We start from the raw sequence: 25,412 nt of genomic DNA, 5'->3' as shown, positions 1-25,412 counted from the left end.
TATAAAGTTAAAGCATCAATAATTGTTTATTGTAAATTTAAACAAATCACGTGACTTAACTACATTCTCAACATAATCTTATTATATGTGACAGATTCAATTATTTATAATACATTTAAAGTATGAACAACTTTTTATCCATGGAAATGTAGTAAATATATTTGCTGCTGAAGAAAATGAATCTTAGTTGGGTTCATTACATTACATGAAGGAAGCGTTGTGTACGGCACTAAGGTTTATATTCAAATATTTCTATCAGACTACCATCATAAATTGATTAAGCTGGGTTTAAGTTGGAACATTTTTTAAAGTTTAAATAGTTTGGTTTCTAGTCTTTTTAACCGTTTATTTTAGAGTAAGATTAAGTAAAGAGGACCATAATAAAATGGATATTGAATATTCTTTTATAATAATCATTTAAAACTCAATGAAACGGAATAAAATGAGAGGACAACTAAAATAAGCGTCTCGGCAAAATGCTGTGAATGTAGTGAAATTTAAATAAACTTTTCGGGTGACCAGAAATAGGGTGTTGTGTTAGACCTTTACCCTAAACATTGCCAATTAGCACTAGAATAAATAATTGAAAGATCAAATTGACGTACCAACTTCATTATAAAGATATCTTTATAATTCAGCATATAGTGTAATGTATTTCTGTATTTATAACAAAGATATTAACACTACTTTGGCCCTAAAACGTTCTTCTCTCGGTTACAATATACCATACTACCCACAGAACACTATTACTTCTAGTGATTCTACCGTAGTTACGTACGTTTTACGTAGGTATGTAGTATCTTAGTTAACATACCGGGCGTCGAAAAAACTTTGTTTCGCGTACCTAATGACGCATTTAACATTTCCATTACACAATCCATATAGCATGAATTTAACCGGTCACCGTCCTCGTCGAACCCGTCGCTTACGACAAAGGGCTCGACGAGTGAATTAACCCAATGACACAGCCCACTGAGTTTCTCAGCGGATCTTCTCAGTGGGTCGCGTTTCCGATCCGGTGGTAATTCTGCGAAGCGCTGCTCTTGCTTAAGGTCAGTGTTAGCCGAATCCACGTCTACCAGTTAAAGGCGCTTCAGTAAATGAGTTAATATGTAACGATTTCACTTTATCTACTCATGAATTTTCGCAGGATGTCAAGAGTACAGAGCACGATTTAAATCAATTCAACCTGCCCCTCCTCTCGTTATATTGTTTCCACATTGAGCCACAATATCGCATTGATAGTTCACCCGTCTTGTTTTGCTTGCTTTATTCTAAAAATCATTCCATTATCTAATCGTTATCCAGAAATGTTTTTTTTTTATATCACTAAAACAATAACATTCGCTTCATTTTATTAGTTTTTATTTTTGGCAATTCTAAAACAATATATAATTATTGTACATCGCAGTTTATGAATAATTGAATACAAATGTCTATAAATTCAGCAAGAACAGTTTTTTTTTTTTTTACGTACATATTGGAATGTCAATCTACACAACAGTTTCAATATAGTAACTATTAATGTAACATTGCACTAAACGCTACCGTCTGTTCAATATACCTACATCACTATCTTTTTTAATAACAAATAAATATTTGTCGTTAATACTGTTTATTACGAAACACATTGACGATTAAAAAAGCTAAAGAGAATATTTTTAAAAATAATCACAATATAATTTTTTATTGTTCGTCATAATTCATTTCTACATAAACTTATTTTAAATTAAAATTTCGTACGAATATTACCAGCGTTTGATGTATTTCACATTTTTAAGAAAGGATTTTGTTTTTGTTTTTTTTGAAAACAAAAAAAATTGAAGATCTTGAATACCATTGCCTAAATTGCAATAAATATTTTTTTTTTCAAAGCACTCAAATTGTAGTATTAAACGGATTTAATATTGATTTATTTAGATACAGAAAATATGTGTACGAACATATACTAACACTGATTAGTAAATTTTGTTCCATTATTTATTTAATAAAATTGAAGCTGAACAAAATGGCCGTTTTGACACAATCGCGATTTGTCAGTTTCCAAAAGTATTCTGCTAATATTTGACTGGTGTATCTGCGTCACTTAAGCGTTATACCTTTCTAAATTTACTAGCTAGCTCACAGTCTATTTGGTATTAAATAATCATTGGCCACACTTATGTGACATGTCGTGTTTAATGAGGAATTCATAAAAACTTATATCGAGGGTTGAAAGATCTATTTGGTTTAAGCAACAATTTTGCAACATTGCACGAGAGCGATTTAAAGCTAAAACTTTGGAAAAAATATTATTACAAAAAAAAACATTTTACTAATCAGCAATTTGAATTGGTTAAACTTAAGTTCAATTGAAAACATCGATTAGTTGATGATAATACCAAATAAAACGGACCTGTAATTACAAAGATAAATGTCGCGTGTTATGTCGCTTAAGCCAAATACCGCCGGTCACCGTTCTCGTCGAACCCGTCGCTTGCGACGAGTAAACTAACCCACAGTCACAGCCCACTGAGTTTTTCGTCGGATCTTCTTAGTGCGTCGCGTCTCCGATCCGGTGGTAGATTCTGCGAAGCACGACTCTTGCTAGGGTTCGTGTTAGCAACTTCGTCAAGTTTGAGCACCGTGTGCTCACCTACTCGTCCGATAACGCTGATGTAGCCTCTCAAGGCTATCAGCATAGTTAGGAAAAAAACCAAACAACCTTTTACCCCTCGATATGGTGCATAAATACTTCGCTGAATACGTAACTACGAAGGATTTACCCTCTTCATGGTAGCACAAGTCTTCGGACCTCAGACGATTTCGACCCGCTTCGAGGCTGTTTCTAATAAAAATCTTACATCACAATCGTTCGGTGAAACACAGAATGCGTTTTAAAAAAATCAGGAATATGCATGGGCCTTGCGTATTCAAATTTATAGGCGTGTCATTAATTAGGCTCGATATATTATTATAAGGGACAACATTCACGTAATTGACTTATCATAAATATAGATCTAGCGGCAGAATGTCAAAACCCTGCTAATATAATTCAATAGAACCTATTTTATATACGATTTTGCTAATTTCAATGATTAAAGCGATCTCTATTTTTAAGACCCGTTCTACATTTTTTTTCGAAAGACAATATCTTTAATTGGTTCAAATCCCACACGTTTTTTTCTACTTTTTTTAATTACTAAGCTTAAAATGTAACCAAATAAATGTTAATCCACAATCACTGACCGAAAGATTTATCATAGTCGCGTGTAATACGTATGAGAACACAATACAACCCAGACTCTGATTATCTAAAAAAAATACATATGTGTATTTCACACAGATAATCGAGATGATTTCAATCTAGGAGGCCGCGTCGCAGTCTTCAAGATACCCAGTTGAACACGGGACATTTATTGGACATACATTATTCAGAATTAACGTTGGCAACTATTAGTCTTCGAAGACTACAACCGCCCATAGAGACAAGAGCATAAGAATGATCATACCGCAAGGCTGATTTTGTAATTTGTGTATGGCCATGATGTTACTAAATACATTCAATTTCATGAATAATAATTTTCCCGCATTTTACTATTATCAGTATTCAAACGGGTCTTTATTTGCGAATATAAACATATTATAAATACTATCTGATTAAATACTTCGTAACACAAACTACACTATTTAACTAATTGGTTAATACAGTAACATTTTTTTATTTATTAGGTGGGCAACATTATTGTGCTCGTTTCATCAATAAAAGGATATTATCAATAAATAATTATAAATAACACTGGAATATTAAACATTAATTACATTTGGAATTTAAAATTGTAGACTATTTAATAAACAAATAAATAATTAACACAGATAATAATAAATTCGTTTTTTTTGTCAAACAAAATAAAATACTGTACTATTTTTCTTTAACACTATAAGAATACCTAAAGATCTCAATTGAAATACGAGCATGCAAACGCATCGAGCGGAGACGTCTTAAAACGAACCCATTAAAACATAAAAATAGTATTCGACTGATACACTAAACGTGTCTATTCATGTCATGATCATTACACCATTCATTCACTCATTCTTCATTGATCATTCATTCATCATTCATTCATTCACTAATGGAACTATTTATTATTTTCATTACATTAATTTTAATTTAACTTCATATTATAGTAAATTTAATAACAGTCACCAAGTATTGTGGCGAAAGTAAATAGTTTCTGAGATAGAATTAGCGTCATAAATTTAAACGATCTTTAAAATGAAAATAAATATCGTTTTTCTATATAGTTCCAATCAATCACACATTTGTCTATAATTAATACGAGATGAATTAAAATACGTTCTGGAATTTTCGATTTTCACACAGAATATTTAAGATGTATTGGGAATGTAAAGTCATTATTATATAAAAAAAACACAAAATTTCAAATAAATTAGTCAAATCGATATTCACTTTCCACGCAACGTTTCCGCTCGTAGCGCGTACGTAATAAACGAAAAAAAAAAATTTTTTAAAATATGTCAAAAAAAAGCTTAATTAATTATAATCGTTACAACGCAACGAGTCTGGTGTTACAGTCGCGCCATTTCTCCTGCAACTTCCTATGTTCGACATACTGTTGTTCCGTTACATGCTTAACTGCCGCTGAACCCTGAATCGAACAATTGTGTCATTGTTATTAATTCAGATTAGGGAGGGTAGAGGTAAGGAGCATCATCTTGTATAGGGGAACTTTTTGGCGGGAACGCGAGGAGTGAAGTTGTGTGATTTGTTTTATTTTGACAATTTAGTATTACTTCAGGTTTAAATATGTAATAACGGTAGTATATTAATTGTTGAACATCTGTAAAAGTGCAGAAATGTGGGAAAATGAAACAAAGCCGCTGGATGTAGCTTCTCGGGATCCTTCAAAAAGCCCACTGAAAAAGTCTCAGTAGTAAGTAAATAACCACCATTTTACTGAGACTATCTTTCATCCCATATCATCTCATTTCATTTCATCTCAGTTGATTAATGTCTCAAATTAATCATCTTCATTCTCTTCATTTCATTCATCTTCATTTCATTTCACTTCATATTATAATTTTTCAAAAAAATAAGAAAGTAAATTAAAATAAGACATGACTTAATAAGACATGATCAACTAAGCCGGCCCTGTAGGTAGCCGCTTGGCTGGGCCCCTGACGTTACTGATGTCCGCCAATGACGGTAACCATTCATTATCATGTGCTTAGTGCGAGTCCCTGTAAACATCGTCATACGGTCTCCATCTGTGCTTAGTGCGAGGTTTTTTTTAACGTTCTCGATAGTGTAAAAGTTAACCCAATTTTGTATGCAGTTGGAACAGCGCCCCTAGCGGCAAACGCAGGCGAACGATCCCATTCCATACAGATATGAGCTAACTTTTACGCTATCGAGAACGTTAAAAAAAACCTCGCACTGAGCACACAGATGGAGACCGTATGACGGTGTTTACAGGGACAATAAAAAAAAACACCTAAATGATTAATTCCAACCTACCTTTATCTTCCTCGGATCTAAATTAGCACCAAGATTTTGTACTCCTTTAGCCAGCTTCGTTAAGGGCGAAAGCACCAGGTCTTTGGTCGTGCTGGTGCTGGAAACTGGACTGGAGATATAGTTGAGGTGCCTCAAAGCGGACTCGCTGTGGGACGATGCGATATTCAGCACGATCTCGTGCTGGGAGTTCGACCTCACGTGGTAATTGACCCCATCGCTCTCCCCATAATTGACATCGTTCGAGCTGTGGGACAGCTTCTGCGAGAGCATCAGAGAGTTCGGTGGTGCCGGTTTTCCGGAACCTTCCGTCTCGATTTGTATTTCGGGCGCCCTCTCCGAATTGAACGGGTTTACTTTGCCGATATTAGTCGGCGTTTTCGGCAAGTTGACGGCGGGCGGTGTTTCATTCGCGATGAAGACTTCTTGGTTGTCGTTTGGTTCGATTTTCGATGAATACAGTGGATTCTCGATAAGTTCGCAGTCGTTTTCGTTTCCCGAACTGTTCGGTTTCCCGATGTAGTGCTGCGTGTTCTCGAAGTTGTCCAGGGTCGGCTCGAATATGTTGGTCCGGTTTTCATCGTCCGACGAGTAATCGGAGCTCATGCCGTCCGATAGGCTGCCCTTCTTCTTGTTGTCGCTTTTGTTTTGACCTAACGTGAATAATTTTTTCGTTTTCGTCGTGTTCTGGTCGAACTTTAGCTGGAGGCTCGGTCTAGCTCTGGCGTTCAGAGAGTGACTGAGTTTGTTTAGTTTGCTGAACTGTTCCGTCATGTTGTTGAACGCCTTCGATCCTGCGACGACGAATAACCTTTTTAGATATGCTTAAGTACAATAGCTGGTGATTTTTTTTTTTATTTTTTTTTTGCATAGATGGGTGGACGAGCTCACAGCCCACCTGGTGTTAAGTGATTACTGGAGTCCATAGACATCTACAACGTAAATACGCTACCCACCTAGAGATATAAGTTCTAAAGTCTCAGTATAGTTACAACGGCTGCTCCGCCCTTCAAACCGAAAACTGCTTCGCGGCAGAAATAGGCAGCTTGGTGGTACCTACCCGCACGGACTCACAAGAGGTCCTACCATCAGTAAATAATGCGCACCGAATAAATACGGCTTCTTGGAAGGTCGGGGCAGCCGTTGTACTATAGAACCGATACTTCGAACTGATATTACAAGGTGGGTGGCGACAGTAGCGCTTTTGTTATCTAAGACCCCTGTAAGATTGCAGTTTGGCCAGGAGCTCTTTCGTCGGTATAAGCCAATGGCCGGCAAAGAGCGGCTCTGCATTTAATGCACTACATATTTAGTGTAATAAAAGTTTACTAAACAAGCAGATTTGGCTCCGATTTTATTATTATTATTATTTTAATGTTCATATTTGGCTCTTTGGCTAATAAGTTTGCCGTCCACTTGTCTAAGCAATAAAAAATAAGTTCTACTTATTGTATGTACGCAAATTAAAATGTCTTGACGTGTACATCACGACAGTGACACGGTCGTGTTTTGTTATATCGATTTCCGCTGTCGCAGGCAAAAGCCACGACATTACCAAGCTTTTTTATTTTTTATTGCTTAGATGGGTGGACGAGCTCACAGCCCACCTAGTGTTAAGTGGTTACTGGAGCCCATGGACATCTACTACGTAAATGCGCCACCCACCTTGAGATATAAGTTTTAAGATCTCAGTATAGTTACAACGGCGACATAGTTACAACAAGCTTTACTAGAATTCGACAAAAGTTCTCCCGAAGCTTATGGTCACACTAGTCGAATATCAATAATCGTGATGTACTTTCTTGAACTACGGATCCGAAATACGAATTATTAAGTTAAATTTAAAAATCAAAATACATAAAGAAATTATATTCAAACTAACGAGATTTGAGGGAGAAACGTGAAGGATTCTGTATTGTGTTGTTTGCGTTGACAAGAGTACAAGTTGTTTTAACACCGAACTTGTCGAACCACGAGGCGGCTCTGAAGACGAAACGTCGTAACATGAAACGTGAGTTCAATTAAAAATAGCCATTAAAATTATACGCATAAAGGTCGGACTAGATTTTCATTCCTAAATCAAGTTGGACATTCTATTCGAGTTCTGTTTGTTAAATACCTGTCTATGCGACAATTTTTAACGTGTTTACGTTAATTCGTTCTTTATCTATATTTCGTGGGTAGCTGCCACTGTTTCAAAGTAATTTTCATATTACTTCAGAAGGTGGGTAGGTATAAGTTGAAGGACAATATAATAATTTTACTATGTACTACTATGACCTAATATTCTTTTTGTTGCAATGAGTGTTTTCAATGTGTTTTTCCGTATTAAGTACTTATTTTTAAACCTTGTAATAAATCATGAAAAATAATGTCTTTCCTGTTTGTTTTTTTTTTCTTATTAAAACATTTTTATATACATACTCCCAAAATCGTTATGCAATTATGTAAAGGGTTCAGACCCTCAAAGAAAAGTCTGCACGGGAATCGATATACAAGCATTTTTCCAAGCAGCAGTCAGTGATCATGATTCAAAAACTGACAATAGTTTATTACAAAGTATGACGGTCAAGATGTTATGATTTATCATAAATTAAGATTATTTTGCATAAACAGGACTTATTGATAATACGGACGCCCTACTAATTTACCACTAAGCATTAAAGAGTTATGTAATTAAAAATTCAGTGAACAAATAAATTCACGACTAAATCTTGCGTTAAACATATCTATACTAATATTATAAAGAGAAAAGATTTGTTTGTTTGTTTGTATTGAATAGGCTCCGAAACTACTGAACCGATTTGAAAAATTCCTTCACTGTTTGAAAGCTACACTATTCCCGAGTGACATAAGCTATAATCTTTTTTGAAAAAAATTTGGGATCCTTACTAAAACTCCAATAATGTAACCCGAGGTGTAAAAAAATTTCCTAAAATATACTTTAAATCGCTTGCCCTGCGAAAACTATTGATGATAGAATAAAATAATGTACTACGACTTTGTAGAACACATTATTATTTACAAAAATGGTCGAGACCGCATATATCTAACTACTATAGTTATGCCGCTATAAGTGTTCTTTTATTTAAAAAAATAATCTTCATAGAAATTTGTCATTGTAAAATGAACCTTATTTACTTTAAAATACGGTCAACTTGATTCGTGACACACTACCCCCTATCTAGACGTGGGTAAAGTTGCAGACTCACCGACGCTCCGAATGTCGGCCACCAGTTGCGTCTCGCTGACGTTCCTGGTGAGGGTCGGCAGACGAGAGAGGTCCAGGTAAGGAGACGCACGGGCTCCCCCGGCTTGAGTGTGATTCGGATGTACCTGTATGTACAGTATTCTCCTTAATATAATTTCCAGAACTTGAGGGTAGTTTGTTTATAACGTGGATGCAGGATACGAATTTGAAATAACTTAATTAAACAAAATAAGAGTTAAATACATATTTATTTTTTATTGCTTAGGTTGGTGGATGAGCTCACAGCCCACCTGGTGTTAAGCGATTACCACCTACCTTGAGATATGAGTTTTAAGATCTCAAGTATAGTTACAACGGCTGTCCCACCCTTCAAACCGAAACGCATTACTGCTTCACGGCAGAAATAGGCAGGGTGGCGGTACCTACCCGTGCGGACTCACAAGAGGTCCTACCACCAGTAATTACGCAAATTATAATTTTGCGGGTTTGATTTTTAGTATGCGATGTTATTCCTTCACCGTGGAAGTCAATCGTGAACATTTGTAATGTACGTATTTCATTAGAAAAATTAGTACCCGCCTGCGGGATTTGAACACCGGTGCATCGCTCGATACGAATGTGCCGGACGTCTTATCCTTTAGGCCACGACGCAATTAAATATTTAAACACGTATGTCCTAGTGGCATGAATGTTTAATTATATTGTAAGGCGCTCTCGATGAGGTAACTAATAGCGCATGAGAATAATTAAGCGCATACCTTCGATTTCCTCTTTTCCAATTTGATGCCATCGTGGAAGGGTATCGGCGGCAGCTTGGCGACCTCACGGGCCACCACCATGGATTCGCATATGGAGTGCAGCGATTCTGAGAAAAACATAATTAACATACTGTTACGCCGTTAAGAGTAACGCCATCTATCGCCGAATAGTCGAACGAATATCGAAGGATTTAGCAGCACCTAGAACGCTCAAGAAGTACAACGCCATCTATTGTCGGATAGCGGAAGCACAATACTAGAAATGTGTGGAATGTTCTCGAGAATTCTAGGGATGTGGTATCGGCTATAAAAGCGTTGTAGAGATGGCACGTAGTCAGTCAGTAATCGGAACGACTCGAAGCGAAACAGCGAACAGATCACCTGAAGCGAGGCGGAAGAAGCGAAATGAGAATTTTAAAGTGTTTGTGAAGTGTTTTAAGTGTTCTAAGTGTTGAATACAGTTTTTTGTTTTACTTTGGTGGAACTTTTTATTTATCCCGAACCCCAGCGCGTAACAGCATTAAACGGTAGGCAGCGGCTTGGCTCTGCCTCTGGCATTGCTAACGTCCATGAGCGACAGTAACCACTTACCATCAGGTGGACCGTATGCTCATCGGCCTGAAAGGGCAATAAAAAAATTAATTTTCTTTACAAGGATGGTGATGACACTTATGTTATTCATTACCATGGCATCTGGTAACCACTGAACCTGACATAGGGCACTGAGAAGGGTTTTAATTACATTATAAATTTACTCACCTATCATCTCGTCTCTGGTGTTGATTGCGACCGCCATGTTGTTGAAGAACCGAAGCGAGGTCGACCTGAACATGTGGAAGTATCCACTATCGCCGTTGTAACTGTAATTGATGCGCATGCAGTATACCGTCTCCGAATTTGACTTGCGACCGACGCCGAAAATCTGAAAGAATTACATCTTTGGTTTAACGACGAAAGGGCAGATCTTCCATCGAACGAGTGATATTGCTCGGTAGACCGACGGTCCGAATGTTGTTGTTAGGAACTTGTATATATGCAAGCTTATCTTGAAAATTTCGTAAGCGAGATTCTGGCATCTGTCAAATATCTTGCGTTGTATGATGGCTACCCGCCACACATCCATCCGGTACATTTGACCATGATTCCGTTGTTTGTTTTCATTACGTATCTATCGTCTTGCGCAATGTATAATAAATAAATACAGCGGTCCGTGGACACAAGACTGAGCGACGCACTTCACTCTGCCACTGACCGACATGAGAGACTATAAATGACGAGAAAAGCGTGCTTAGTGCGAGTTTTTTAACGTGGTCGATCGCGTAAACGTTAACTCAAATTTGTATGGAGTTGGAATAGCGTCTCTAGCGGCAAACGAAGGGAAACTGTTCCAAGGGAAATCCGTGCAAATTTGAGTTAACTTTTACGCAATCGAGAAGTTACAAAAATCGCACTAAACACACCGATGTAGACATAAATTACACGTGAAATGTCTATATACTAAATGATTAATTTATCCTCTACGAATTTGTAAAAAAAAACTATAACATAATTACCACATTTACATGAGATCTTTTAAAATAGACTAACTAAATTCCAGTTTTAAACCCATTTTCGGGTATTTGGGTTAGTGTTAGCATCTTAGGCGGGCGTTTCAGGAGGCTCAGCAATGAGCGATCGATTGGAGGAGGGAGAGGACTGTAAGGGTGTTACTCACAGTGGAACTTGCGTCGAACGTTCCCAGCTCTATGGAGATGACGTCACGCAGCGGCACCCTCTGCACGGACAGCAGCCTGTCCGACGTCTCGTCGTAGTCCGCCACGTAGTAGGCTTCACTAGTCAGAACTAATACGCTATCCATTTCCGTTTCGTGGGGATCGCCCGTGCTACACAATGTAAATACATATATAAATGTTTGTCGTCGTCGTGGCCTAAAGGATAAGACGTCCGGTGCATTAGTATCTGCATGGGACAGTGTTCGAATCCCGCTGGCGGGTACCAATTTTTCTAATGAAATACGTACTTCACTAGTCAGAACTAATACGCTATCCATTTCCGTTTCGTGGGGATCGCCCGTGCTACACAATGTAAATACATATATAAATGTTTGTCGTCGTCGTGGCCTAAAGGATAAGACGTCCGGTGCAGTAGTATCTGCATGGGACAGTGTTCGAATCCCGCTGGCGGGTACCAATTTTTCTAATGAAATACGTACTTCACTAGTCAGAACTAATACGCTATCCATTTCCCTTTCGTGGGGATCGCCCGTGCTACGCAATGTAAATACATATATAAATGTTTGTCGTCGTCGTGGCCTAATGGATAAGACATCCGGTCAAGTCCGGTGCATTGGTATCTGCATGGAACGGTGTTCGAATCCCGCAAGCGGGTACCAATTTTTCTAATGAAATACGTACTTAACAAATGTTCACGATTGATTTCCACGGTGAAGGAATAACATCTATAAATCGACGCTTGAAAGGCAAACGTGACTAAGCGACAATAATTGCTTTGTACATAAATGATAGGCAATAACCATATTCGATGCGCAAAAAAATATATATTTCTAGGTCTATTAAAATCATTTCAATCCTACAGCTAGATTCGTTAAAATATAATTTTTCAGGTATTTCAACTTTAAATTAGTCTACTGTAAAGTTCACGCATTGTTGCTTAGTCATGTTTACCTTTCAAGCGTCGATATATAAAAATGAATTGCTGTTCGTTAGTCTCGCTAAAACTCGGCTAGACCGATTTAGCAAATTTTGGTCTTGAATTATTTGTGGAAGTCCAGAGAAGGTTTAAAAGGTAGAAAAATATGACAAAGCTCGGAATTAAATAACAAATAACAATTTTGTTTTTCCTTTGATGTGTTCCCCGTCGGACGGATTCCTTTTGTTTGTTTCAAGTTTATTTTATACAAAAGTTTAGGTCTTTTATTTATCGATTGACACTACCAAGTCTGCCGGGTCAGCTAGTATAAACATATAAATCTACAGTGGTTTTTACGGATGTTCCGTTATAACTACTGAACCATGCATCCGATTGACTTGAAACTTATCCATGTAGACAATACATGCACTTAATGGATAGGCTAATATTTATATGAGTGTTGGACTCCCTAATAATAATGACAATAAATAATAATGTTAATTTTTAACGCCGTTTTTTTTAAATATGCTATATACGTAGTATACGCGTCGAGCCCGTATTTCATTGCTAACAATTTCTATTTGTCTGCGATATTTGAACATTTCATTTGATGTCCTCATATCAAGTACAACGATGTTTCCTTACTGTGGATCCGCGTCGATCAGACCCCACGATCCAAGTATCGGTTCTGTATCGACCAACATTTTCTTGCAGTCGTCGATTAGGGACTTGACGTGTTGCGCCATCGCAGCGGTGTCCGGGGCAGCTTGATCCTTTTTTTGGAAAGAACAAAACTTTGAGAATCATCGATCGAATTCAATTAAATGTCAAAGTTTCGATATTAAGTCTAATGCTATTACGATATTTCAGAGTTTAAAATTGCTCAGCTTTTGCTGGCGGTAGGACCTCTTGTGAGTCCGCACGGGTAGGTACCACCACCCTGTTTATTTCTGTCGTGAAGCAGAAATGCGTTTCGGTTTGAAGGGTGGGGCAGCCGTTGTAACTATATCGAGACCTTAGAACTTATATCTCAAGGTGGATGGCGGCATTTACGTTGTAGATGTCTATGTGCTTCGGTAACCACCACCGACATATGCAATTTAAAAAAGGTGCGCTATGATATGGACTATGTTCGGTGTTGTATTGAGGAATCATATCCAAAACGAGGTCATTCGCCAGAGAACCAAAGCTACCCACATAGTTCAAGGCATAAGCAAGTTGAATTGTCAATGAATCCGGTCATATCTGCCAACAGCCAATAATCGATGAGCGGGATGAGTTCTGGAGAACGCTGACCGGTAAAAGTAGTGTGGGACGGCCAGTAATTAGAGCTACGATATACGCAGAATATCGGGCAGCCGATGGAGACGAGTGGCTGTGGCGAGGATCGGGTCGCATGGCGAACCATGGACGAGGCCTATGTCCAACACTGGACTAAAATAGGCTGTTAATGATTCTTATGATATTGGTTGAAGCTGGATGGGATTGCGGTCGTTGGTCGCTTCGTTTTGCAAATATTAGCGAGGCAGACGTACGTTTTTGTTTGAAGGCTATGATTTATGAATGCTTTTGATATTTTGATTCAATAACATTAAGGTCTTGGACAGTAGACTGTCTAAAGCATTACCGAGCGATGTTAACCTCACACCTGTGGATTCGATGTACGCTTGTCTACCTTCAATTGTCCACTTACATTCACGGCCGGTCATTAAGTTACTTAAAATTTCAAGACCCAATTTAAGTGCGACATTTTTGTCCCTGAGACAACGAACTTAAAAGAGACAATTTAAATTTGTTCAACATACATTGCGTCTTTAAGTAATAGGTTGGGGAAAAATCTTTACGCATTATAGTATGTCTGAAATTGTAATAAAATCTCTTTGGCTATACTATTGGTATCTGGCTGGTTTTGGTATCATTAAAAGTTTAAATTTTAAGGAAGATAATTAACCAAATTCAAATTAGGAAAATGTGTGATTTTTATTTAGTTTTCGTAATGTCAAGATGTGTGAATCTAATGAAGAAACTCGATACATTTTAAAATTTTACTACAAAAAAGGTAAAAATGCAACGCAAGCCGCGGAAAAAAATTGCGATGTTTATGGACCTAGTGCATTGTCTGTGAGAGTAGCACAAATTTGGTTTAAGCGTTTTCAATCCGGAAATTTTGATGTATTACATTGCGTCTTCAAGTATTTATTTTTTATTGCCTAGATGTGTGGACGAGTTCACAGCCCACCTGGTGTTAAGTGGTTACTGGAGCCCATAGACATCTACAACGTAAATGCGCCACACACCTTGAGAAATCGAATTCGAATTCGCTAAAACGACAAGCTTTACTTAGCTAATGTTTTTTTTGTTTGTTAGAGCAGCAATGTATTCCGCTTTCAACTTCGGAAACGTCTCATTAACGTCGTATTTCAGAAATTAGTTTAGGCCTATATCGAAAGCTGATTCATGCACGCACGTCAAACGTGAGCACCTTAACGGAAGTGCATCGGCTGCAGTCCGGCACGATCAGTTGTTCCGGTATCGTTTTCGATTCGCCCGTCATTACGTCTATGGCCACTTGACGCAGCGCATCCTTGAAAGTTGACAAATAATATCTGGAATATTAATAAATTTAATAATATATAATAATTAAGTACATATCGAGGGCTGAAATGCTATTTGGTTTAACTGTATTGCAACTTTACATGAGAGCCATTTAAAGTTTAAAAAAATAATAATAATATAACTCTTTATTTAACACCACATGTACAGAGTAAGCATATAAAACAAAAAATAGACGGTGACATAAATTGGCGGCCTTATCGCTAAAAGCGATCTCTTCCAGGCAACCTTGCAGGGAGAGGAATAAGCAAACTAGCACGGACGGTGCTATATCTTAATAAACTTACTTAAAAATATATACTTATTATATACACATGTGAAAAATAAATACAAAATAAGATAGACTTACATACGATAAAATACAAATAAATACTAAAAATATGCAAGTAAATACAAAATAAGTAGCAACTTGTACAGTTATATCGTAGGAGCCATGAAACTTGAAAATGCCAACTTGAAAATTTCCGGCGAGAACGGTTTTTCATAAATTTAATCATTAAAAAAATCTTCTTTAGCTTCTTTAGCACAGAGAGAGTTCATACACAATAATCATGTTTTAATGGTTTCCGATTATTTAATAATTGCCATTATGAAATTGTAGATATTCTACGTACTTTGTAAACATTGAATATTAAAGAGGTACACGAAAATCAACAAACTTACCGATTTGCTGATGCAACGCCGTCCTTCATCATTCCCGTGATCTTTCGTTCGCCTGTACGTGTGTAGTCCCCCTTAAAATCATACGACGCTATGAATATTTAAAACAACAGAGTAAGGCGCGCAATAGAACAAAAATAGGGATGTACGTATAATAAATGTGGAATTCGACTGTGTTGCCAGTACAATTAAATGTGTAATTAAATTACTTATGTTGCCATAATTTTTTTTGTACGCATCGGTGTCCGCGCGTGCAATTTTTTTTTATTTCTGTCGTACACGGCTCTTCGCAAAACCTTTTGAAAATTTAAACAGTTCAACCGTTTTGTCTTAATCTCATCCTGTCACGAGTCGAGAGTTCAGAACTATTCCCTGTACGCTGTATAAATAAAAGTCAATGCATGTATACATTACCTGGTGGCGCAGCAATTAGTCACTCGGACTGCTAGGTTGGTCATGGCTTCGAACTCTACATTGGACATAAAATACGTGTGCCGAACAGCTTTGCTATCTTCGAGTCTTGTTTTCTTTATTTTTATTTTTTTATTGCTTAGATGGGTGGACGAGCTCACAGTCCTCCTGGTGTTAAATGGTTACTGGAGCCCATAGACATCTACAACGTAAATGCGCCACCCACCTTGAGATATAAGTTCTAAGTACTCAAGTATAGTTACAACGGCTGCCCCACCCTTCAAACCGAAACGCATTACTGCTTCACGACAGAAATAGGCAGGGTGGTGGTACCTACCCGTGCGGACTCACAAGAGGTCCTACCACCAGTAAAAAATACCGGGGAACCACTAGTTATTATTAATTTATTGTAGTGACAAACCTTGAGGGCCTTCGTTCCGGCGTATTGCCTCGACACGACATCGCCGTTGTCCGCCCACATGGTGAGGAACGCCCTCTGAAGCGGCGGCGGCAGACCACAGCCAGGCGTGCCCAACCCCAGCCGGCACAGTTGCAACTCCAACACGTATTTAGCGATAGCAGTCTATACGAGCGATATATCTATGCTTAATATCATAAATGTGAAGAGTTTGTTTGTTTGAACGCGCTAATCTCAGGAACTACTGGTCCGATTTGAAAAATTCTTTCAATGTTAGATAGTCCATTGATCGAGCAAGGCGATATGCTATATAACATCACGCAATAATATTTCAAATTAATCAACTTCCCATCATTTCGCTCCATATCATTTTTCATAAAAAAGAATATACAAAAGATTAGGCTGTATAGTATGATACCTTTGCCTTTCTAATTGGAAAAATAGAACTACTACTACTGACAGTTTACAATCACAGATAAATGTTTATAAGCCGCGCCAATAAAGAAACGAAGGTCAGCAAATAGGGTCAACAAAAAAAAAGAAAAATAGAAAGAAAAAGTAGTTTATTGTAAAAAAATATAAAAAAATAAATGAGAATGTACTTTAGTTTACTTTATGCCCTGGCAGAGGGGGGGGGGGGGGGTCGCACCTGGAATGCAACTTCCATAGATACTTTTGCTGCCAGTCATCTAAGTCGCACAACTCGAAAGTGAAAAAACTCGAACTCAGTAACAAATTCAGAATTGATATTTTTTTGCATGCAGTACGCGCCGTGTGCGACTAAAGACAGCAATAGTTTAGAGTGAGAGCGCATGATCGCAGCCGCGATTTTAGATTCGTTTCTTTATTTGCGCGGCTTATAGATACTTTTAAGGTACCGTACAGATAATCTAATATGATGATTGACAATATCACTTTTTTTTTTTCGATATACCCACTTGTACGACGTTCGTTCTATCCAGACAATCGATGCAGTTGACTCTGAAGACGCCGTTCTGCGTGCATATAACGCCGCGGTCGTCACGCCAACAGAAACGCATGTCGGTTATTATGTCCGCTATTGCGTTGATGAGGATGCTCACGTTTTCGTAGTGCATACCGCGGCTGGAATTTAAATGGACAGTCATCAAATCCTCCGCGCGACTGCTACCACAAGACCCTACAAGATCCACTACTGTTAGGCAATGTGGTTTAGAATAGCATCATCATCTGTTCCCGTGGATGGCTTAAGGAGGCTAAGGAATGTACCGGAAATTAGATAGCAGCGTTCCTTTTTTTTTCCTACCTATGTTGATAGCCTTGAGAGGCTATTTCAGCTTCGCCCTAACATGTAGGTGAGCTCACGGGGCTCAAACCGGAGTGTTGCTAACACTGGCCCTAGCAAGGGCAGTGTTTCGCAGAATCTACCACCGGATCGGAAACGCGACCCACTGAGAAGATCCGGCGAGAAACTCAGTGGGCTGCGTCTGTGGGTTAATTCGTTCGTTGAGCCCTTCGTCGCAAGCGACGGGTTCGACGAAGACGGTGACCAGTGCTTTTGGTACCGTTAATGGATCGGGAGGATCCGTAATGACGTGTTTTGGGCGACGTCAACTATTTATCATTCGGTCTACAGAATCGGGTATATAATTTCCAGCGGCTACGACAAGATGGTTCTCATGTCGCGCCGCCTTCTCAAAGTGCCAGCCTTCTATGATTACACCAACGAATTGCGATTGTCAATTGGCATTTATCGATGATACAACATATTAGAAGCTCGGGACGGTTATCGTAATTCCACCTTTATGTGCCGCGAAGCAATAATGCATTTCAGTTCGAAGGATGTGACAGCCTTTACAAAATGCAATTGGCACTTCCAGCTTATGTCCAAAGATGGATGGGGACATTCAGCCCATATCTATGGGCTCCGTTAACCACCTAACACCAGATAACTAACGCATTTACGAAATAAATAAAAACAGCCTACACTTTGTTTATTTTACAGTTAATTGTTTTTGTTGCTATAGCTTCGGAGCACTAGACCCAAATGCGTAATTTATCTCAAATCAATATTTTTATATAAAAAACGCGCGAGATGTCGATAGATCGACTCTCTATTAATGCGTACAAAATACGGACCGTCGGAAAACCGACTGTTTGCCCAGTTTGATTATAGGCCTTAAGTATCGACCTGTACGGACGTGTGTGAACGCGCGTATGTATAACGTTTCTAATAAGTTAATAAGATTAATAATTAACCATTAAAGTTATTTTGCTGTGAATTTAGCATTGTTTTTTTGGGGTTAATGTTTTTAAAGGAACTCTTTTTCAAAAATCCTTTAGCAATTCCTGCAAAATATTTGTAAAAATTAGCTCAACCCAAAAAGGGTAACAAAAAATTGTTGGTACACTTACCAGTACTCGTGGAAGTCAAAGGTCGCATATATGAGATTAGGGTTGTCGTATTTGAGGACGTGGTTGCCGTACGCCTCCCATATCACGCGTTCTCTGCCCTGCTGCTCGACTAAGTTCACTATGCACACTTGCTTGTAAGTGTTCAGTTGTTCTTCGAAATGCTTCTTGAAGGCGGCATGGGACTCCTCTTCGGCTGTACGAATTTTGTACCAATCCATATAAAAAATTCAAGGGAAGTGTGTTCGTTTGTCATTCTATGAAATCGAAACGAAGCATCGAATTGGCATAATTATTGTACATACACTTACTGGTGGTAGGACCCCTCGTGAGTCCGCGCGGGTAGGTTCCACCACCCTGCCTATTTCTGCCGTGAAGCAGTAATGCGTTTCGGTTTGAAGGGTGGGGCAGCCGTTGTAACTATACTTGAGACCTTAGAATTTATATCTCAAGGTGGGTGGCGCATTTACGTTGTAGATGTCCATGGGCTCCAGTAACCACTTAACACCAAGTGCGCTGTGAGCTCGTCCACCCATTTAAGATCAACAAAAAAATACATATAAAAGTGTCAGTTTTAAGCCAGGATTGTGATATAGCCTACCTTTTATCCCGAAAAAGGCATTTCATTACCAAGGGAATCTGTTTTATTATCTTTAGAAAATTTAAGTGGCGCTTCAGAAAATTTCAATTGCCACTTTTCCTTGCCCACGCGGGCGAAGCCGGGGCTAACGGCTTGAGTAACGAAAATTCCAACAAATATTTAACGGCTAGGGCAACGATGACAAAAAAAATATGTTTGCTATTTAAATGAGGACGGTAACCACTTAACATCAGACGGGCTGTGAGCTCATCCTCCCGTCTAAATAAACAAAAAAATGTAGCGGTAGACAGCGGTTTGAATGTGCTACTGGCATCTCTATTTCCAAGTAAAAGTTAGTCCAAGCGCAAATTCGTACATACTTTTATCAAGTCGTGGTGGCGGACGAAACTTGTATTCAGGCTGGCTCCAGAAGATTGGAACCGAACCTCGTACCTGTGCCCAAGGAACAAAATTAATATTCTACATTCAATACAAATTTATGTATGTGGCGAAACCTTTGGTTACGACACGCGCATGCGCGGCTAAAAAAATCCAGGAGGCCATGATCCCCGCCATAAAAAACAGATCGTAAATTTTTTTCATAAAAATTAACATTCTATTATTTTGTTTAGAGCCGCTTTTATTTAAGCATCCTAAAAGTACATGTGGTAGATCTTCCACCCGTGCGGGCTTTTTAAATGTCCAGTTTTGCGCGAATTGCGAATCTTCTCAATGGGTCACCACTGCGTTCCGGTGTTAGACACGGCAAAGCACTGCTCTTTGCTAGAGCAGATGTTAGCAATTCTCTCAGGTAGAACGCTACGAGCTCGCCTATCAAGCAAAATGAAACCCGAATAGCTATACCCTCAGAATACACTTTCTGTTTTCTGATGCCATACCGTGGCTACCGGCAAAAAAAAAAAAAGAAAGATACGTAGGCAAAATAAAAAGATCCCAAACATTGTTCAGTCATGTACAGTTACTACAAAGTTAACAGTGCATGACCGTTGTCAGTTTACTGCCCAAAAATAACAGTTAACTAAATTGACGTTATGTGGATTTAAAAACTTGATATTTTATAGTCTTGTGTTGTGACGGATTCAATTGACGATTCTGAAATTTATTCATTTCCCGATATTATGTACTGCGATCCTAGTAATTTGCGTGGATCATGATCACGTAAATTGAGGAGGTAGGACGTTAGGGGCAGACGAAATATTGGGAGATAATTGGATTTCAATATAAAAATTACTTTGAATCGATACTAAGTTAGATCGAACTTTTAAAAAAGGAAGTTGCTCTTAATTAACTGTATTTTGTGTTTTGTACTGTTAATTTATTACTTATTTCTAGGTATAACTGATTTTGATGAATCTTTTTATTTATTTGAAAGCTGGTGCTTTTTTTTTATTACTTATCATGTGGTCCCATTTAAATTTTATCAGGTTGTTTTTGTTTTATTCTTAATAGTGTATATTTAATTGCGTTCGACTACACGAAGTAGTCATTACGGTTACTATGTTACCTACGTTATTGATACGGCTTCATATACCTTTTGTGGGACACCCTATATATATAAATATTTAGTATTTTCCCTACAATTTTCGCATCGGTATTATGCCCTAAGGTCTTACCCAGCTGATTGTAGATTAAGAGCCTGTTTTAGTACCTCTTTGCAGAAATCAAGTTGAGTTTAAGCTCTACTATTACATGAAAGAAGGACGACCCGGCTAATGTATTTGTTTTCAAAAAGGGAGTGAACTTGTCTGCTCACTTAGATAATCTTTAGGTATCACGACAGTGCAAAACCGGTGCAGTAAGTTTATAAGATTTATTTTGATTTTTTTACATTATTCGAAAAATATATTGGGTACTAGCTGACCCGGCAGACTTCGTAGTGCCTCAATCGATAAATAAAAGACCTAAACTTTTGTATAAAATAAGCTTACAACAAACAAATAAATCCGTCCGACGGACGGATCAAAGGAAAAACAAAATTTTTATTTTTATTTATTTCCGAGTATTTTCATATTTATTTACCTTTTAAACCTTCTCTGGACTTTCACAAATAATTCAAGACCAAAATTAGCCAAATCGGTCCAGCCGTTATCGAGTTTTAGCGAGACTAACGCACAGCATTTCATTTTTATATATATTGGGTATTGGGTATGGGTATTTGGGCTAGTGTTTACTGAGTAGTTCCTATTGTAACAAATAGATGATGCTAACATTCAAGCTGAAAGTGATAAAAGCATGACTCTAATAGTGAATTTACCTGTACAAATGAAGCCCTGTGGATGCTATCCGAACAAATTATCGACACAATTTGCTCGGTTTCAACATAATTAGCCACTTTTCCGCTTTGTTCGATACCGCGTCGATTGTAACTGCAATTATAAATAAACTCGATAGGTGAAAATGACAGCTTAATTTTATCTTTATTTTGTACAAATGAAAAATACTTTAAATACATTTTAAGCTTACTATTTAAATCACTGGTGTGGTGTTATTTAGAAACATCTAATTTTATCAAACTTTTTATGAAGTCAAATACGTATTTTCTACTTGATACTCATTGGCAGGGACGGGGATAGTGTGGGCATTTTTTTATATTTTTTTTATTGTCGTATAGGCAGACGAGCATACGGCCAATCTGATGGTGAGTGGTTAGTGTGGTTACCGTCGCTTATGGACGTCAGCAATGACAGGAGCAAAGCCAAACCGCTGCCTATCAAATGGTTTGCCTATGCATTAAATATTTTTACATTTGGGTGTGAAAACCCTATGATTATCTTTCCTATAAAACTTAATCACTGTTGGGAGGTCTAAAGGCGCCCACACACACACATGTCTACACCCTCATTTGCACTACTACTGTCACAGTTGTTCACAGATCAATCATTCATATTCCGGCTCTACACTCGCGTGTGACGTCGCGCTGTGAATCAACCGCCGTGATCCGCGCGAGAGCTGTGTCCCTCCACACTCGCAAAGCTTCACAGTCTTCTTCTTTTCAGATCAAGTTCCCGTACCGCAAACCCTTTGCCGCGAGCCAAAAAACCGACACTCATCGGGGAAAGCGCGAACGAGATGGCGTGTACAACATCTACTTTTGAAGTCGTCGTGGCCTAAAGGATAAGACGTCCGGTGCATTCGTGTTGAGCGATGCACGGGGTGTTCGAATCCCAGGCGGGTACCAATTTTTCTAATAAAATACGTACTCAACAAATGTTCACGATTGACTTCCACGGTGAAGGAATAACATCGTGTAATAAAAATCAAACCCGCAATTTTTAATTTGCGTAATTACTGGTGGTAGGGCCTCTTATGAGTCCGCGCGGGTAGGTACCACCACCCTACCTATTTCTGACGTGAAGCAGTAATGCGTTTCGGTTTGAAGGGTGGGGCAGCCATTGTAACTATACTTGAGACCTTAGAATTTATATAACAAGGTGGGTGGCGCATTTACGTTGTAGATATCTATGGGCTCTAGTAACCACTTAACACTAAGTGGGCTGTGAGTTCGTCCACACATCTAAGCAATTAAAAAAAAACAGTCGTGATTCGCAGTTGTCGCGGGCTTTCGCGGCCCTTCGTGCCACGAGTGTAGAGACGACAGATATTTACAGATAACAATAATGTTGAAGTTATGTGCGTTGTTTCAAGATAAATAACCTACTTTAATATTTTGCTTCAATAAGCTCAGTGTCTACATTGTATAAAAACCAAGATTGGTCTCCTTTTTGAACAATAAACTCTTACCGAGTCCCAGCTTGATATCTTGACCGTCTGGATATTAAACCGAGAGTAAATGTTTCATCACATGTGCTCGTGTTTGTGAGAGATTCCGTGTTCAATGGGTTAGAATCAGCTGGATCCACGGCTATTTGAGACAGATGTACGAATCCTTGAATTATTGGCAATATCCACTGATCACAATCTGGACTCTGAAAAACGCAATAGAGTTCATTCTACTGTGCAGAGAAGCGTCAAAAATTTCAAATTTTATATTTTCGAAATTCTTAAATATATTGTGTTTCAAAGAATATTTTAAATATGAACAGTTCAATACATTTATCTATGACAATAATATGGGTCACTGAGCATTGTTATTTGTTTTTTTTTTTTTCAAATAAAAATATAAAGTTCCAGAATATGAAAATAAAATATAATAAACACACCCCAAGTGCAATAATATCTTTCAACATATGTTTATTCCAGAAGAATCTATCATCAACATGTTTCCACCATCTCGTTATGTCTGTGACCGGTCGTCCGGTACCTTCTTCAGTTTCCAACATCTTTTCTATCTCATATTGTCTTTGGAGGCTGTTTGTCAAGTCCAATGTTCTCGAATAATAAAAGTTGTGTGAATCATCGAAGATTTTATGCAATTCATCCGTGAGCCGCTTCTCAAAACGTTCTGCCACTTTAGGATCTCTTTGCTTTTTTACTGTTTGTTTCACCTATTTAAGAATTAACAACAGTTCATTTAATTTACTTACATTACATTTACGTTATTGAAATCATACCTTATTATAGATCATTTATAATTAAAACTAGTTTTAGAATTCAATTTCGTTTTTATTGTTTCAGCTATTCTTGACCACAAAAACCATAGAAAAAGAGCAGAAAGAATAATATTAAAATTATCAATGCATGACTGAACTGTAATAGCAGTTTTATTTATGTTTATGACTTGTAAAGAAACAAAGTAAACACTATATATATATTTTTTTAAAGTAACTTAAACATAAATAAAAAAAAAATTTAAAAGATTTTATTTTTGTAGATGTCATATTATATGATGATGCATGGTACACATACATTTATCAAACATCATAGTGTAGTACACTTAATACAAAGGAAAATTCCATTGTTATTAATGATGCTACAATTTTTCCATTAAATAATTTTAATGGTGGTAGGACCTCTTGTGAGTCCGCACGGGTAGTTATCACCACCCGCCTATTTCTGCCGTGAAGCAGTAATGCTTTTCGGTTTGAAGGGTGGGGCAGCCGTTGTAACTATACTGAGACCTTAGAACTTAAATCTCAAGGTGTGTGGCGCATTTCCGTTGTAGATGTCTATGGGTTTCAGTAACCACTTAACACCAGGTGGGCTGTGAGCTCGTCCACACATCTAGGTAATAAAAAAATAAAAAAAATGTACTTTATAATGTGGTGTACTTTAAATTAGCAGGATAATATAAAAATGGTCTTGCCTGTGTAGCTGCTTGCTGTGTAGTTGTTTTAATAGTGTTGCTTACATTCTTTACAGCTCCAACAGTTTTATTCAAAAATGCTGAATTTTCAAACAGACGACTGCCTATTTTTTTATTAGAACTCAGCACAGATGTGGAAGAGCCATGTTTAGTGCAAGGACACAGTTCAAGTTCTTGGTTTGCTATGCCCATGTTTAAAAAACATATTGATTTTACTTTATGAATGGTGTGATGAAAGTATATGTTGCCGACGGGAGCACTTTCTTTGATTATCATTAAGCGGGGTTCGAATATATTGGAATGCTCGACCTTTCCAATAATACCTTCAGTTATACCGAGGCATTCTATATCTTCTATGTCAGACATGTCCCAGGCTAGAATAATAGAATCCTGTATTAAATATTACCTAATATTAACTATACAATAAATACTAGGACTATATTAAAGTAAAAATTTTAAAGCAATATTTTATGACAGTGGCAAGGCAATGAGAGCAAATTATAATAAAACAAAACAAAGAATCAAAAGGAAATTAAATCATACCTGATCGCACAGAAAAAGCCCCCGATAATCTGTTCCACCACAAACTTGACTCATTTCTGACGAAAATGTAATAGAGTTCCGAACGAAATAATTCCATTTTTGTTATTTTATTTCAATTGTTATATTTTTAACATTAATTTCATTCTGTTTACTGTTTTTTTAATTTGGGTCAGATTGACGTCTAAAAGAGGAGGGGGCCGTGTGTTAGTGACAATAGTGACATTGAAAATCAGGGCCCAGTGACAGTTAGGTTCTTGTTGTTGGTAGCTTGGATTGAATTCGAACAAAAGTTCAATTAAAAACGTTTAAAGTTAATACAGCGTAACATTGTTGATATTTTTGTAGTTATTAACTCAAAACAATGTTAAATGTCAGTACTGGTGGGAAATACAATTAAAAAGCGAAACGTTAAAAGTTTCCTTATGCCTGTAAATTC

At 37.7% G+C, this 25,412-nt stretch overlaps 1 protein-coding gene across 2 annotated transcripts; it reads right to left on the bottom strand.

Moving 5' to 3' along the window:
• Positions 1 to 7: 7 nt before the first annotated feature.
• LOC101741410 (phosphatidylinositide phosphatase SAC2) lies at positions 8 to 25,197 on the bottom strand. Of its 2 annotated transcripts, none has more exons than XM_004933003.5 (18): positions 24,977 to 25,197; positions 24,434 to 24,807; positions 23,391 to 23,675; positions 22,972 to 23,156; positions 21,485 to 21,596; positions 19,590 to 19,662; positions 18,633 to 18,825; positions 17,177 to 17,342; positions 16,242 to 16,403; positions 15,413 to 15,483; positions 14,604 to 14,742; positions 12,782 to 12,909; positions 11,202 to 11,370; positions 10,247 to 10,409; positions 9,488 to 9,594; positions 8,731 to 8,854; positions 5,522 to 6,312; positions 8 to 4,652 (listed from the first exon to the last, which is right to left on the bottom strand). In XM_004933003.5, exons 1-18 carry the CDS (start codon positions 25,071 to 25,073, stop codon positions 4,551 to 4,553), a joined length of 3,441 nt encoding a protein of 1,146 aa, XP_004933060.2. In that variant the 5' UTR covers positions 25,074 to 25,197; the 3' UTR covers positions 8 to 4,550. The 2 variants fall into 2 exon arrangements, with proteins under 2 accessions (XP_004933060.2, XP_012551651.2); XM_012696197.4 differs by having other exon boundaries at positions 14,619 to 14,742; positions 24,977 to 25,196.
• Positions 25,198 to 25,412: the final 215 nt, after the last annotated feature.

The sequence above is a fragment of the Bombyx mori genome, chromosome 26, assembly GCF_030269925.1.
Source record: "Bombyx mori chromosome 26, ASM3026992v2".
Classification (NCBI taxonomy): Eukaryota; Metazoa; Arthropoda; class Insecta; order Lepidoptera; family Bombycidae; genus Bombyx; species Bombyx mori.
Note: the sequence above shows the minus strand (reverse complement) of the source record. Positions and strands in the feature narration are given on the sequence as shown.

Bases quoted from the DNA above. Each gene is read 5' to 3' on its own strand.
- LOC101741410 (XM_004933003.5), bottom strand. From the start codon at position 25,073: ATGGAATTATTTCGTTCGGAACTCTATTACATTTTCGTCAGAAATGAG. The intron at 19,663-21,484 runs GTAAATTCACTA...CCTTGGGCACAG, and splicing joins ACAGGGCTTCATTTGTACAG to GTACGAGGTTCGGTTCCAAT. The intron at 15,484-16,241 runs GTTTGTCACTAC...TATGATTTTAAG, and splicing joins CCGGAACGAAGGCCCTCAAG to GGGGACTACACACGTACAGG.